The sequence below is a fragment of the Orycteropus afer genome, unplaced genomic scaffold, assembly GCF_000298275.1.
Source record: "Orycteropus afer afer isolate SDZICR_OR568_19922 unplaced genomic scaffold, OryAfe1.0 scaffold00079, whole genome shotgun sequence".
Lineage (NCBI taxonomy): Eukaryota > Metazoa > Chordata > Mammalia > Tubulidentata > Orycteropodidae > Orycteropus > Orycteropus afer.
Genome location: NW_006921666.1, coordinates 5168816 through 5184184, shown reverse-complemented (window position 1 = coordinate 5184184; position 15369 = coordinate 5168816). Strand labels below are relative to the sequence as shown.

The following is a 15369-nucleotide window of genomic DNA, read 5'->3' as shown; positions in this document are numbered from 1 at the left end:
ATATAGTAGATTTTTTACTGTTCTGCTAAATGTGAAATGCCGGATAATGAGGTAGTTGGTAAATGAGGAGTGGGGATATTCAATCACCTTGTATTCAGCCTCAGCTTTCCAGAGATTAAATCTGCTTCCTCATATGTGGGTCATGTCATGGAGGGATGCTTGGTGGCCACGTGGAAGTGGAAGTAGGGATCTGGGCAACCACGCACTCCTTAAATTCACACTGTTGACAAATTCCCCTGCTTTCAGCTCTGTGGCCACTTGCAGTCCATCTTCTGCTCTGTCTTGGAGTCTTTGGTGCCTGAGGCTTTGTGACCCAGGTTCTGAAGTACAAAGGACTTGTTTATGTGTATCCCACGCTTTAGCCACTAAAATTTCTACTTCCTCCGTTCTTCTGAGACAGTTAACATCCTGTGCTGTCATTTAGGGGGCTCGTGGGAGGTCAAGTAGGCAGATACATGGGTTTAATTATGAGCCAGAGGGCCATTGGAGAGTTTTGCACAAAGAGTTATTAAGGTACCTTTAGTAACAGTGTGGGAGGTCCCTGGGCGGCACAAATGGTTTTATACTCAGCTCCTAACCAAAAGGTTGGCCTTTCAAATTTGAATTCAGTGATGCTGCGGAGGAAAGGGCTGGCAAGTTATTGCCATAAGATTATGGAAACTTGAAAACCTATGGAGCAGTTCTGCTCTGTAACACATGGAGTCACCCTGAGTCGAAATTGACTCAACAGCAATGAGTTTGTTTTTTTTTCCCCTCTCATTTCTTAGAAGAGCAGTGTGAGAACATTGGTAGTTCATCGGTAGAATTCTCACTTTCCTTGAGTGAGACCTGGGCTCATTTCACAGTCGGCGCACCTGAAATGCAGCCGCCACCACCCATCTGTCAGTGGAGGCTTGCCTGTTGCTATGAGGCTGAACTATGTTTAGCAGAGCGTCCAGACGAAGACTCGGAAGAAAGCCCTGGAGATCATTTCCAAAAATCAGCCATTGAAAACCCCATGGATCACAACAGTCCGACCTCATTGTGCATGGGGTTGCTGTGAATTGGGAATCGAGTCAATGGTGGCTGAGGACCACAGCAGGGGCAGTGTGGGGGACAGAGTCAAAAGGGAAAGGGAGGTGAGAGGAGGTACTGTATGAGGATTGAGGCAAGACATGAGAAGTATTGGAGCTAGGACCACGCAGGATGGGGAGGAGGGAGGACATATGAAGGAAATAAAATGCAAAGGATCTTAGAGGAGAAGGAAAAAACGGGACACCACTTCAGTTTCTGACTTCAGCGGTGGGCTGGCTAGTCATCTGTTCACTGAGTAAGGAATACAGTCAGGAGGAGCAGATTGCCTGAGGACAAGTTCAGTTTGAGGAAGTATGAGGAACCCAAGGGAAACTTTGTTGGAGATACCCAGCCGGCAGGTGGATCTGAGGATGTGAAGCACAGGCAGTGAGAGGCCAAGTACGTGATTGCCAAGGCCAGTGGCTCTGATGAGATCATCCAGCCAGCAACGAAGGAGGAGGGGAGGGTAGAAAGCTGAGGACAGTGGGGGCCACAGAGATGAAAGGGACAGTCTGTGTCCTTAGGAGTGACATAAAGAAGAGAGCAGAACTAAGTGACAGCCAGCCCAGCTCTTTCACACCAGCAGCTTCAAATGGTGACCAGGCTCAGATGTTACCCAGCACCCTTATTGCCTGAGATCAGATTCCAGTCCTCTGAGCCCACTAGTCCCTAAGAGCTGTTTGTATCTAAGCCTGGCCACCCCCTCCTGAGCCCTGGGCCAGGCTGCCTGCTCCCCTGCAGCTGTTCCAGGACAGCTGACGGGGATGCCCTGGGACTGACTACCTTCTAGGACAGCCCGGGATCAAAGAGAGTTGGTGGAGGTCAGGGAACTGAATCCCTGCCTCTTGGATCCTTGCCTCTCTCTGTGTCAATTTCCCCTTCACCGTACGGTCACACTGACATCCACAGTGGTTTCTAGACCCTTCGACCTTCTTCTCACAGACACAGCCACCAAGTCAGAGGTGGGAAACAGAGCTTAATGTGTGTACATGTCAAAATGGGTGGCGGGCCTCATGTCTGACACCTAGTATAGACTTAGCCTCGTTTTGTCTGGCTGGCTGGGCCCAGATATAAAAACAAGCTAAGGAAACTTGATGTTACTATTACTAACCGTCATGTGCTTTCTGTCACTGAAGCCACACAGTTTATGAGATGGACATGGACTATACCCATTTTACAGGAAAGGAAACTGAGCCTCAGAGAGGTTAGGTGCTTTGCCCAAAAAGAGTCTGCACTTGTCTGTGTGGTACACACTTCCGGGTTAGAACCCTGAATTTATGTCCGTGTCCTATGAGATCCCACCCCCAAACCTGCCACACCTCAGCTGGAACGTGTATTACCATGACGTGTGTGTGTCACGTATGCCCCTTCCCTGCTCCTGAGCTCTCCTAGGCCGCCCTCCAGAGACCACCGGAATTCTGATGAATTAATCTCATCACTTTATCGAGGAGGCACTTACAGAAATTACAAGGCAAGGCCACCAGCCTGGCCTTGCTGGCAGCCAGCCGCTGCGGCCATAAACCAAATTGAAAGGAACAAAAATAAATAAATAAAATTAGAACTCTGTCTCTCTCACACACAGATGCACACACAGACATAATCCCAAAGGGTCAAGAACATTACTCGAGCTAGTGCCAAGCCAACAGACCTTACCGATCCCTGCTCTGAGCAACAGCCCTGCAAAGCCTGTGGCTCCATCCTCCTGCCTGAGCAATGCAGACCAGGGCACCTGAGAAATTCACGCTGTGCAAACGGCATCCAAGGCGACATGAGTGATGATAGCCTGGGAACGTGGGGCCAAGAAGGGCCTCACAGCTCCCTCCCTAGCAGCTCAGAACAGAGACTTGGGCCAGACTGCCAGAGTGCAAGACCTGCTCTGCCACATCCTGGTGCCTATAGGGTTGAGGAGAGTATAGGTTGTTGGGAAAATGAAAGATTCAGTGTATGCAAAGCAGAACTGTGGGTGCTTTACAATAGGCACTCGGTCGGTCTTGGTGCTTAATGTATGGAGCACCTGTAGTTGTTGTTGCTGTTCATGTTCGTTGCCATCGAGTTGATTCCAACTCCTGGTGACCCTCGTGTGAGGAGTAGAACTGCCCTGTGGGGTTTTTAAGCCTTTGGAAGCACATCACCAGGCCTATCATTCCAGGCATTTCTTGGTGGGTTTGAACTGCTAACGTTTCTGCTAGTCGTCAAGTGCTGAATCGTTTGTGCCCCCCAGGGACTCCTGTGTTGTTGTCAGGTGCCACTGAGTTGGTCCCACTCATGGCGACCCTGTGTACAGAACGCAACACTGCCTAGTCCTGCACCTTCCTCACAGTCGTTGCTATGTTTGGGCCCGTTTTTGCAGCCTCTATCAATGCATGTCACTGAGAGTCGTCTTCTTTTTCACTGACCCTCCACTTTACCAAGCATGATGTCCTTCTCCAGGGACTGGTCCTTCTTGATAACGTGTCCAAAGTACATGAAATGAAGTCTCATTGTTCTCACTTCTAAGGAGCATTCTTGCTGTACTTCTTCCAAGATAGATTTTGTTCATTCTTCTGGCAGTCCGTGGTATATTTAATATTTTATGTAAACACTATAATTCAAAGATATCAATTCTTCTGCAGTCTTCCTTAATCATTGTCCATCTTTTGCATGCATGTGAGATGATTGAAAATACCATGGCTGGGGTCAGATGTACCTTAGCCCGGTCAGATGTACCTTAGCCCTCAAAGTGACATCTTTGCTTTTGAACACTTTGAAGAGGTCTCTTGCACCAGATTTGCCCAGTGCAGTCTGATTTCTGCACTGCTGCTTCCATGGGCACTGATTGTGGATCCAAGTGAAATGAAATCTCTGACAATTTCAATCTATGTCAATTTATCATGATGTTGCTTATTGATGCAGTTGTGAGGATTTTTGTTTTCTTTGTGTTGCAGTGGAATCCATACTGAAGGCTGTAGTCTTTGATCTTCATCAACAAGTGCTTCAAGTCCTCTTCACTTTCAGTGCTTGCTGAAAGGTTGTGTCGTCTGCGTGTCACGGGCTGTTAATGAGTCTTCCTTCAATCCTGATGCCACAGTCCTCTTCATTTAGTCCACCTTCTCAGATTATTTGCTTACCATACAGATTGAGGCACATCTTGCCTGATTTTAAACCACGCAGTATTCCCTTATTCTGTTCAAACAACTGCCTCTTGGTCTGTGTGTAGGTTTCTCATGAGCACAATTAAGTGTTCTGAAATTCCCTTTCTTCACAATCTTATCCATAATTTGTTGTAATCACCACAGTTGAATGCCTTTGCATAGTCCTTAAAACACAGGAAAACATCTTTCTGCTATTCTCTACTTTCAGCCAGGATCCATCTGACATCAATGATATCCCTTATTCTATGTTCTCTCCTGAATCTGACTTGAATTTTTGGCAGTTCCCTGTTGATGTACTGCTGCAACCAGTTTTTGAATTATCTTCAGCAAAATTTTACTTGTGTGTGATATTAGTGATAATGTTCAATGATTCCCACATTCTGTTGGATCACCTCTCTTTGGAATGAGCACAGATATGTATGTCTTCCAGTCACTTGGCCAGGTCACATCAGTTGGTGTCATTCAGTCCTTTGCCCATAGAATACTTCAGTATTGAAACCCGAGGCTTGAATTTTTCCTTCTGTGCTTTCAGCTTGAGAAATGCTGAGTGTGTTCTTCCTTTTTGCTTTTCAACTCCAAGTCTTTGCACTTCACCTTGTCTTCACGACCTACCCTTTGAAATCTTCTCTTCAGCTTTTTTACTTCATCATCTCTTCCATTAACTTTAGTTCTTCATGTTCAAAAGGAAATTTTCAGGCTCTAGTAGACCTGCATATATTGGCCAGTATACCAGTTGCCATGAAGTCAACTGTGTCTGAGTAGAATTGCCTTCCATAAAGTTTTCAAGGCTTTATTTCAGAAGCAGATCTCCAGACCTGTGTTTGAGGCACCCCTGGGTGGCTTTGAACCACTAACCTTTCAGCTAGTGGTAGATAATTAAACTTTGTAGTACATCTATTGCCTGAGATGAGATTTCAGACTTTCTTATGATCCCACACATTTCCCCAAGAGCTGTTGAAGCTCTGCAACCCTCATTCCAGACCTGGGCTGCCTGTGCCCTGCAGTTGTTCATGGACAGCTGAGGAAGATGCCCTGGGATTTCTCAAAGAGAGTTGACAGATAGCAATGAGCTTGCCACAGAGTCACCTTCCTTAATGTATTTAGCCCCTAGTGTGTGCCGACCACTTGGAACGTAGACAGGAACCAGTGTAGGTGGGGGAGATAGAGGATGGTTGACTCAGAAAAGGCACTTCCACCTAAGTGGGCTGTGGGATTTAAGCGGTGGGGCAATGAGGTGGAGGGTGTACAGTGGGCTTGCTCTGGACAGCAGGAGCAGAAGCCTGGGGGCCTGAGAGTTCAGGAGCTGATATATTATACAGAGTGACTGGAGAAAGGAGGAAAAGAGGCTTGGTGAGGCTGGACAGAGAGAAGGATTCTGGGAGCAGATCCCGTTGAGCTTTGTAAGCCAAGATGAGGACTTGGAGGAATCAGTTCATATGTGTTTTCCTCTCTTCTGCTTGTTTTATTTTTGTGGTAGAATATATCTATTTTTAAAATTTGTTGTTGAGAATATGCACAGCAAAACACAGTTTTGTTCACAGCAGTTTGTGCACGTTGTTTGTTGTTGTTGTTGTTATGTGCCGTCGAGTCGGCCCCGACTCATAGCAACCCCTCCTTGGGTTTCTGAGGCAGTATCACTACAGAATTAGGATTCCCCAACCTTCCTTCCGAGGAGTGGCTGGTGGGTTTGAACTGCCAGCCGTCTGGTTAGCAGGCAAGTGTCTTAGCCACTATGCTACCAGAGCTCTGTTCAGTTTAGCGACATTGATTACATTCTTTGAGTTGTGCAGCCTTTCTCACCCTCCTTTTCTGAGTTGATGCTCCTTCATTGACATAAACTCACTGCCGCCTAAGGTGCCTACCTAATCTTTTGCATTATGGACAGTTTGTTCCTCATTCTTAAAAGATCAGCTTGTTTATCTTTTTAATTTTATCATGCTTATGTGAATATTGAAATGATTTCCCAAGAAGCCACACAAGGCCAGAGTGATAAGAAATGGTAAAAAAAAAAACAAAACCAAGTTGCCATTAATCAATTCTGATTCGTGGTGACCTCACATGTGTCAGAGTAGAACTGTGTGCTTCATAGGACTTTCAGTGGCTGCCTTTTCCTGAAGTAGTTGCCAGGCCTTTCTTCCAAGGCACTGCCGGGTGGATTCGAATTGCCAACCTTTTAGTTAGCAGCCTAGCACTTTAACCCTTTGCACCATCCAGGGACTCCGAGAAAGGGAGTAGGGGCGATAGTCTGGAGGTGCGTCTCTCCTGGCTCTCTTGGGGGTCCCAGCCGGGTGCAGGTGAGGAGAGGAGAGTCGCTCTAGTTCAGAGAGTCTGCATTGGTGTTCTGGTCAGCACAGTGGGCATTCTGTTCCTGGGATAAAGTGCCAGCTCTGTGGGTTTTGATGCCCCAGCCCAGGTTGACTGTTCTCAGGATAGTGTTTTTCCAAGTGGCTACCTGGCCCTCCCAGACCTACAGAAAAGAGTTTGGAACATTTGCTCTTGATCCTTTGGCATTGTTTCTTGGGGAGCTCTGGTGGCGTAGTGCCTAAGGCATTTGATTGCTAACTAGAAGCCTGGCGGTTCAAACCTACCAGCCATTCCTCTGAAGGAAGGTTGGGCAATCTATTTCTGTAGTGATACTGCCTCGGAAACCCAAGGAGGGGTCGCTATGAGTCAGATCCGACTCACTGGCAATGAGTTTGGTTTTTTGTTTTTTGATGAGTGTGTGTATGTCTAGAGAGACAGCAGCATCTCAGAGCACCTACTTTGAGAACCATTGCCTTAGGGGAACCTGGGCTGGGGAGGGGCAGTTGTAGGTTCATCCAGTTAACCTGCATTCAGCCTTGGAGCCAGCCACTGGCCAGCTGGGGCCCTTGGATGGTATCTGCAAACTCTCTCTATCTGATTGCAGGAAACATCGAGTACAGTTGCCCAGCCACCAACGAATGTGAGATCACGAAACGGAGGCGCAAGTCCTGCCAAGCCTGTCGCTTCATGAAATGCCTCAAAGTGGGGATGCTGAAGGAAGGTAAGAGACCCATCGGCCCACCTGGGCTGCCGAGAGGGCCTGGGGCCTGGGTGAGGCTTTTTTCGTTTGGGAGTTTCAGACATGACTGCATGCCAGGCAAGGTGTGGGCCTGCTCCCAAGACAGTGTGCGCACACCTGGCTCCATAGACGGCAGACCCTAGAGATCACCCACAGGCCCCAGGTTAGGATGCTGCCCCCCACATGACCACCTTTCTGGTTCCACTTGCCCTGTAATCCAGTTTTGAGCCTACAACTCCACGTAGCTTTCTCTCTCCTCTGGGGTAGACATAGGGTTAGGAAGGCAAACATTGCAAGTTCTTCATTAAGGATCTTTTGAGAAATGGCCTGGGGATGCCTGACCTCATTTGGGACCAAGAAAGCTGGCCTGACATTCTCAGGAAGGCTCTCCTTCTGGGGAGGGCTGTTTAACCTGCTGTTTAACCTCCCAGAGCCCCATAGGGTTTTGGGGCTGAAAAGGCTCAGAAAGATCAGTAACTGACCCTTTAGCTACAAAGAGTGGCCTTTGCATCCCGGTAGGTGGCCATCTCTCTCACCTGGTGAAGACTTTCCCCACTCCCATCTCCTGGTCTCCCTGTCTTCTTTCCCTTTCCTTTTTGTCTCTTTCTCCACTTGAGCTGCACTGTCCAATATGGTAGCCACGATGTAGCTGTTGGGCACTTGAAATGTGGCTAGTCCGAACTAAGATCAGCTGTGAGTGTAAAATACACATGATTTTGAAGATGTAGGGGCCCTTGTGGCACAATGGTTAAGCGCTTGGCAGCTGACAAATGTTGGCTGTTCAAACTTGCCCAGTGGCTCCACTGGAGGAAGGCCTGTCAATCAGTTCCTGTAAAGATTACAACTTAGGAAGCCCTGTGGAACAGTCCTGTGCTGTCACATGGGGGCACATCAAGTCAAAATTGGCTTGACAGTACTCAGTAACAACAGTATAACAATCAAAAGAATAAGTGTAAAATATTGCAGTAATAACTTTAAAAAACCGATTGCACGTTGAGCTGATAATCTGGATATATTGAGGTAAAAGAAAATATTTTATGAAGTGAATATCACATGCTTCTTTTTACCTTTTTAAACAAAGCTACTTAAAAAAAAACAAAAAACCAAACTCAAGGAAGTGCTCTTTGTTGGTTACCAGGGGTGGGAAGGGAGGGGAGGGAACACTGATAGATAGATAGAGACAAGTGTTGATCTGGGTGAAGGGAAGGGCAGTGTACCAAATATGAGTGATCAACACGGTAACACTGAGGAAGAGGAAGACAGGTGCATAGGAGGTACAGATGTGAACCCTTTTGCACATACAGTACTGCATTGTCAGTGATGGCAAATATTGATATATGGCTGGATAGATGGTGGACAGGCTGAACAATTAGATATGTCTGTGCAAGAGGGAGTGTGCCCACGACCATGTATAGGGTTGGCAGATAATGTTCTACAAGTGTATTTGTATATTCTATAAGAATTCCCAGGTATATAGTAGAGCTGACAAGAGACAAGGTTGTAGTCAGTTCTTGACCCCAGCCAACTGCCCAGAGGGAGAAAGTAGTTGGACCCATGGGGGTGGGACCATGATCACAGGGGACATCAGGCTCAATTGGCATAACATACTACACAAAAACATTGTTCTACCTTCTACTTTGGCGAGTAGCGAATGGATCTTATGAGCTTGCAAGCATCCATCTAGATGCGAGGATGGGTCTCTCCTCGTCCAGAGCAAAGAAGAATGAAGGAAACCAAAGATACACGGAAACAGTTAGTCCAAGTAATCGGTACACCATGTGATCCTCAGCCTATATGACTATGAGACCAGAATTAGATGGTTCCAGCCACCACTGTCAACCACTCGGAGGGGGATCTATGTAGGAGATCCTGGATAGAGTGGGACAAAATTCAAGATCATTAAAAAAAAAAAGGGATCAGGTTTGCTGGTCTGATAGAGCAGCACCTATCTGCCCTTTAGGTCTGGAATTGAACCCACACCTGTGGCTTCCAGGCAAACAAAAGAAGGGCATATGAGGTGAACATTTACACTAGGTAGATACACTCCTTGTAGAGAACAATCATGGGAGAAAAGAAGGGCTGTGTACATGCCTCAGAAAAATCAATCATGGGAGAATAGAAGGACTGTGTATGGACAAGGAAACAGACAGCTCAGGGAGCAGGAGTGCATGGGAGGGAAGGACACAGGGAAGAAGTAACTGTGGGGAGGAAGTGGGAAGAGAGCTGTTGCATTGTGGAAAATTGCAGCCAATGTCATGAGACAAAGTGTATATGAACTGCTGTATGGAAAATGAGTTTGCTCTGTACAACTCTCACCCAAATGACAATATATTTTAAAAGTAATAATAATAATAATAAGATTAATTGAAAAAAAAAATAAAAAAGCCAAACTCAGTGGCATCAAGTTGATTCCAACTCATAGCGACCCCTATTGGGTTTCCAAGGCTGTAAATCTTTATGGAGCAGCTGGTGGGTTCAAACCACTGACCTTTTAGTTAGTGGCCAAATGCCTTAACCACTACACCATGAGAGCTCCTTAAATGAGGCTACTGGAAAATGTGAAGGAGTTCTGGTGGTGTAGTGCCTAAGGCACTTGACTGCTAACCAGAAGGCTGGCGGTTCAAACCTATCAGCCACTCCTCGGAGGGAAGGTTGGGTGATCTACTTCCATAGTGATACTGCCTTGGAAACCCAAGGAGGGGTCGCTATGAATCAGGTCCAACTCTATGGCACATAACAGCAACAGAAAATGTGAAATGACACTGTGGTTCATGGTGTGTTTCTGTTGGGTAGCGCTGCCCTAGTTCCCCTCCTTCTTCACCATCCCTATTGACCTGCTCAGCTTTCTGAACCCCACTCAATACCATTTTGGGATGGATAGTGTGTGTGGGCATGCGCGTGTGTGTGTGTGCGTGTTTCCTCCTTGCCCAGCTTTTAAGAAGAGTCAGTGGAAACTCCTACACACCAGCTTTCATGCTTCTGGGCCCTGAGATCCTTCCAGCAATGGGTGGAGGCAGGAAAAGAGGTATGTGGGGATGGTTAGAAGGGGCTGAAAGAAAAAGAAGGAGTCCTGGTGGTGCAGTGGTTAAAGTGCTTGACTGCTAACCAAAAGTTTAAAACCACCCCTGTGTAGAGTGTGACCTCTTGAATGCTGGCCCTGCTAGTGGGTGAACCAGGTCTCTGACTCCAGGCCAGACTCTTTCTGTTCCTCCAGAGCATCCTGGTGTTCCAGGTGGGGAAACTGAGGCACAAAGGTCCCCAGAAACATGCCTCGGGTGCTAGCTGCTTGGCATCCTCTCTGTGTGCTGCTGGGAACCTGGGAGAGCCTTCTTCCTCTTCAGTCCCTGAGGTCAGAGCTGCCCCTCGTTCTGGGAAGCTGGGTATGAGGACATCAGGGTAGGCTGGGGGCCAGCTGTCTAGCAGCCTTTCTTGGTTGGAGTATGTGGCTTCTTTTTGTTAACTTTACAGCAGCTGAGGAACTTAGAGCAGAAGGAATCTTTACTGGCCATCAGTATATGCTGAATGTCAAAGATGACAAAATTGAATCCTGGAGGGTCCAGGCGAGGTGACACTCCTACCCTCAGTCACATGCAGGTTTGGGTGGAAAGGAGCCCAGAACCTAGAGCTTCTCCTGCTGTGTCCACACCCTTAAAAAGTCAGCATTCACTTCTACATCTGGGGTCAGGGATGGACCAGGCTCCCTTGTAGAAGAAAGACTGAGCTCAAGAGCAGGAGAGGGAGTAAGAGCGTGAGGAGAGAGCAGTGGAGGGTGGAGAGGGGACTGCCCCAAACCCTGAGCCTTCTTGAAACACTGAGTAGAGAGTCTCTTTAGGGACTACCTGGTGCTGTGAAAAGAGTGTGGATGCTTTCTGGTCCCCCACAGACAGGGGGACATGACCAGGGAAGTAGGTTGCTAAGCATACAATGGATGGGCAAAAACAGACAGCTCAGATGTCTGGCCGGGTCACCTTTAAGAGCAGTGAGGCCCATGTTGTATCCCAGGATGATAGTGTGAGGCTGCGGGGAGGACTCAGGCCTGAGTTGGGGCTGCCTTGCGTGGGAAGAATGGGCAAGGTGAGCTCCAGTGTTGACGCTGGATGCCCCAACCATCTTCCACTATAAATAGCTCTGTGGTCAGCCCACTGGCGGGTGCAGGAAGGCCTCTAACTCGGGCTGGGGATGGTGAGGCTGTTCTAGGAGCTGAGCAGATGCTGAGGTGAACTTGCTGTTCCCCCTGTGTGGCCCAGCCTGAGGAGGCCCTGTGGGGAGCTCCGTCTGGAGGAGGAAGGGATGGTCACCGGAAGACACCTCCCCCCACCATGAGTGCTGGCAGCCCTAAATCCAGAGGGGGAAGGAGGACACAAAAGCTCGAGTGAGGACAAAGCAGAACTCCTCCATTTCGTTTTTGTCCCCCATGGAGGCTGGATGAGATCCTGGGATCTGAAGCTCCGATGGGACTGGCCCCTTAGGAGACGCATGGCTTGTTATAGGAGCCTGGGTCCCTGCCAGGCGGGGGCTCTTGGCAGCTGCTGTGGCTCCTGCTTTTGTTTGGGTGTTCCCTCCCCTCCTCAGCTTGGGGGGCCCAGGCCCCTGGGACCAGCTCGGGCTCCATTCCTCCTCCTCATCCTCTCTCCTCAGCTCTGATTTAATTCTAAGGAAAACGTCCACCTCCCTCCAGGCTGCTCCCCATCCTTCTGGGCCCACAGTGGGCCTCAGGCCTTGAGGAGTGGGGGGTCCTGGATCTTATAGGAGGGGTGGGAGCAATGTCAGATTACCCAATAAGCAAGGTTAGTATGGATTCATTTGCTAATTGGTAGTGAACGGTTTCACATTTTTTGCCACATCAAAGATTCTGCTTGTGGGTATGGCTGACATGTCTCTGACCCCACCCTACATCATCTTCCTACAGAATCAAAGCTTCCTTTCAAATTTACAATACCTGACAGGACAGAGTACCCATACCCAGTGAGCAAGGTAAGCATGGGCTTATGTGTGCTTACTTGCTAAACCGTGGTGAACAGGTTTGCATATTAAACTTGTTTATTGGGTAATCTGCCCTGGGTGGGAAGCCAGGGAGGAAGTAATGTGAATGCTGCCTTCCTTCTTCCTCCCCCGTCTCACCTCCATATCTGCAGACGCTGTTCACTTCTCCTAGCCAGCAGTTCTAGATATCTTTTATAATTTTTTCTTTCTCAGATAAAACACTCTGAGCGCCTACTTCATGATTTGGGAAGCCCAGCAACTGCCAAGGGAAAGGTCAGATGTTAGCTTTGTCTGATTCACCCTTGCCCTTGAGACTGCTGTCCACCCAGGCATCAAAGCTTTTTTGATCCTCAGAATGGCCAGGATCATTCCTGGGCTACTTCCTGGACTGATCCCTGTGCTGCCCTTGGACATTCAAGTAGGCTATGGGATGTAGGCAATGTCTAAACATCTGTCTTGCCTTAAGCAAATCTGGTGTATGAAGATCTGTATGTTTATTTAAAAAAAAAAAAACATTCTCTCTACAAAAGAATTGTGTACAAAATCTGAACTGGGTTAGGAGTTGGTGCCCTGTGTTCTACTCCTGGTTCTGAGATACCCTTGCTGTACTCTTATTTCTCACTTGACCTCCTTGTGCAGAGCAGCAGTGTTGATACCTGCTCTGCGTCACCAGGTCTAGATGGGGACCGTATGAGAGGATGCCTTCTGGTGAATCCACTGTGGAATTGCTTTAAGATGTCAGCTTTCTGGTGCATTAAACTAGTATTAGATTCAGAGATAGTTTTGCTCGCACTCAACTTCTCAGCAACCTGCTCAGTGTGTTGGGTGAGGCACCTGGTATCCAGAGGCCCTGATTTTCTTCCTGGATTTGCTGGTGAGAATCTTAGATGGTGGTGTCCATCTTGGACTAGACCCGTCCTGTCAAGAGGTTCCTCTGGAAAGACAGTGGAGAAACTCTTTCCTGGGAAGTGGGCTCACAGCATGGCTAAGATGTGGACTGACTCAGCCTCAAAAGTAAGTTCCAGAAGAACTTGGAACACCATGTACTGCATTTCATGGTGGATGAGCAGTGCTTCCCAAGCCTTCAGGATGGCTCTGGGAGTCCCAACACCTCTCCCCAGTCAGCTTGTCCCTGCAGACCTCATATTCTCCTCACCTCACTTCACCCCCTCAAGCCACCAGCCTCGCAGGTCTGCTTCATTCCCCTCCCCCACAGCTCCTAGCTCCTTTTCCCCAAGCGTTTTCTGAAAGATATTTGATTTCGGTGAAAGCTGGGCTGACATCCATGCAATATGCTCTCACTCCTTCTTTGTGCTTGTTGGGAAGGCGGAAGGTTCCTCTGGGGATTCTGGGTAATTGGGTTAGTGGCCAGCTCATGTCAGGAAATTAAAAGGAGGCCCTGATCAGGTTCCCACTGCATGAGATTTAATGGCTTTGTATTTATAGAGTTTTCTGCCTCTAGCCCAATGCCAGAAATACCACTTTTGTGGCCCTGTGAATGAAGAGAATGAGAGATGGCTTGCTTTTAAAAACTTCTTTTTCTTTTCCAAAATATATTAGTCTTCTGAAATAAACCAACTTTAGCACTTCAGAGGGGAGTTTTGAGCTCCACCCAGGAACTCTGCTGTATGTCTGTAGCCTCCAGAACCACCCTTTCTTCCATACACATGTACGTGTGACACAGACGCACACACCTGACTGCTCACAGGTGCTTCCCATGTGCCTGTAGGCCACCCAAATGCATTGGCCTCTGGTGGGGAAGTGTTGAGGCTGTCCTTTCCTCCTTTGTAAAATGGGAATAATAATGGTGGCCATTTTCAACTTGCTCCTGACTCTTTAGGAAAAGCCCCTAAAGCTGTGTGATGGTGGTCATTGATTTGAGAGATTCTTCATCATGTCGTAAAACTGATGATGTTCGTATGTGGTCCAGAGGGCAATTTTGAGTCTCCCATAGACTGTCTCCCCACTCTTTGATTGATGACCCTGCTTTCTATTTTCTTAAGAAAAATGGAAGCAAATGGGAAATTCTTTAACTTCCTGTTACTGAATCCCTAAACCTACCTGCTCATGGGTCTGTGTTTTCTGGATAGTAGTTCTTTTTTAGCCATTTGTGTTACAGAAATCCTCTCCCTGTTTGTGACTTGCTTTTTCCTTATGGTTAAAGAATCTTTCAATGAACTGAAGTTAATAATTTTAATAAATGTTTCACTCTTTTCATTTATGGTTTATGCTTTTATGTATGATTTAAAAACTCTTTTCCTAACCTGCTATTGTAAAGATGTTTTCCTAATGAGATTTACATAAAAAATAACCAAACCTATTGCTTTTGAGTCAATTCTAACTCATAGCAACCTTATAGGACAGGGTAAAACTGCCCCATAGAGTTTCCAAGGCTGTAATCTTTATAGCAGCAGACTGCCACATCTTTCTCCTATGACATGGCTAGTGGGATTGAACCACTTTCCTTTTGGTTAGCAGCCTAATGCTTTAACTGCTGCACCACCAGGGCTGCCTTACGTATTTGTCTTTAATCCTCTTGGGGATAAGGATTAAAATCCTCTTTGGGTATGATGAACTGGACATCCCTCAGTCCACTCTGTTCTGGCATCAGTCCTGACCACACCCCTGCACTACTCTAACTGTACTAGTCAAGGCTCTCATAGCCTCTGAGTCGCCAAACCCAGCACCTCTCTGTTTTCAGTTTACTCAGCCTCTTAGCAATATTCCAAAGACTTGACTATTCCTCCATATACCCTTTTCTCTTAACTTCTCTTACATCATGTTCACCTAGTTTTCTCCTTCCATCTCTTACTTCCTTTGCAGAGTCCTCTTCCTGACATTTTGGAGTTATTTGGGGCTTGGGACTGAGCCCTCTTTTCTACCTATACCCTTCAGATGATCTCTTCCAGATCTATGACTTGACATAGAAGACTTAATTTTAATCCTTCAGCCTCAACTTTGTCCCTGAATTTTAGATTCCAATATCTAACAGCCCTATTGGCATCTCCGCTTGGATTCCTTATGAAGTACCACAAATTAAACATGTCTGGGGAGGAATTGTGGATTTGCACCCCACTTCTCTTCCACCACTCCCAGTGTTCCCCATCTCAGAAATGATTCTTCACCCTTTGCTGAAGCAGAAACCTAGAAATCACTCAT

The 15369-nt window shown here is 47.3% G+C and overlaps 1 protein-coding gene across 1 annotated transcript in view; it reads left to right on the top strand.

The window, feature by feature from the left end:
* ESRRB (estrogen related receptor beta) overlaps positions 1-15369 on the top strand; it is a 66507-nt gene that overhangs the window by 8995 nt on the left and 42143 nt on the right. Inside the window, exon 2 of the mRNA XM_007941346.2 lies at positions 7093-7209. Within this exon, the coding sequence (XP_007939537.1) occupies positions 7093-7209 (117 nt within the window). The remainder of the gene's footprint in view (positions 1-7092; positions 7210-15369) is intronic.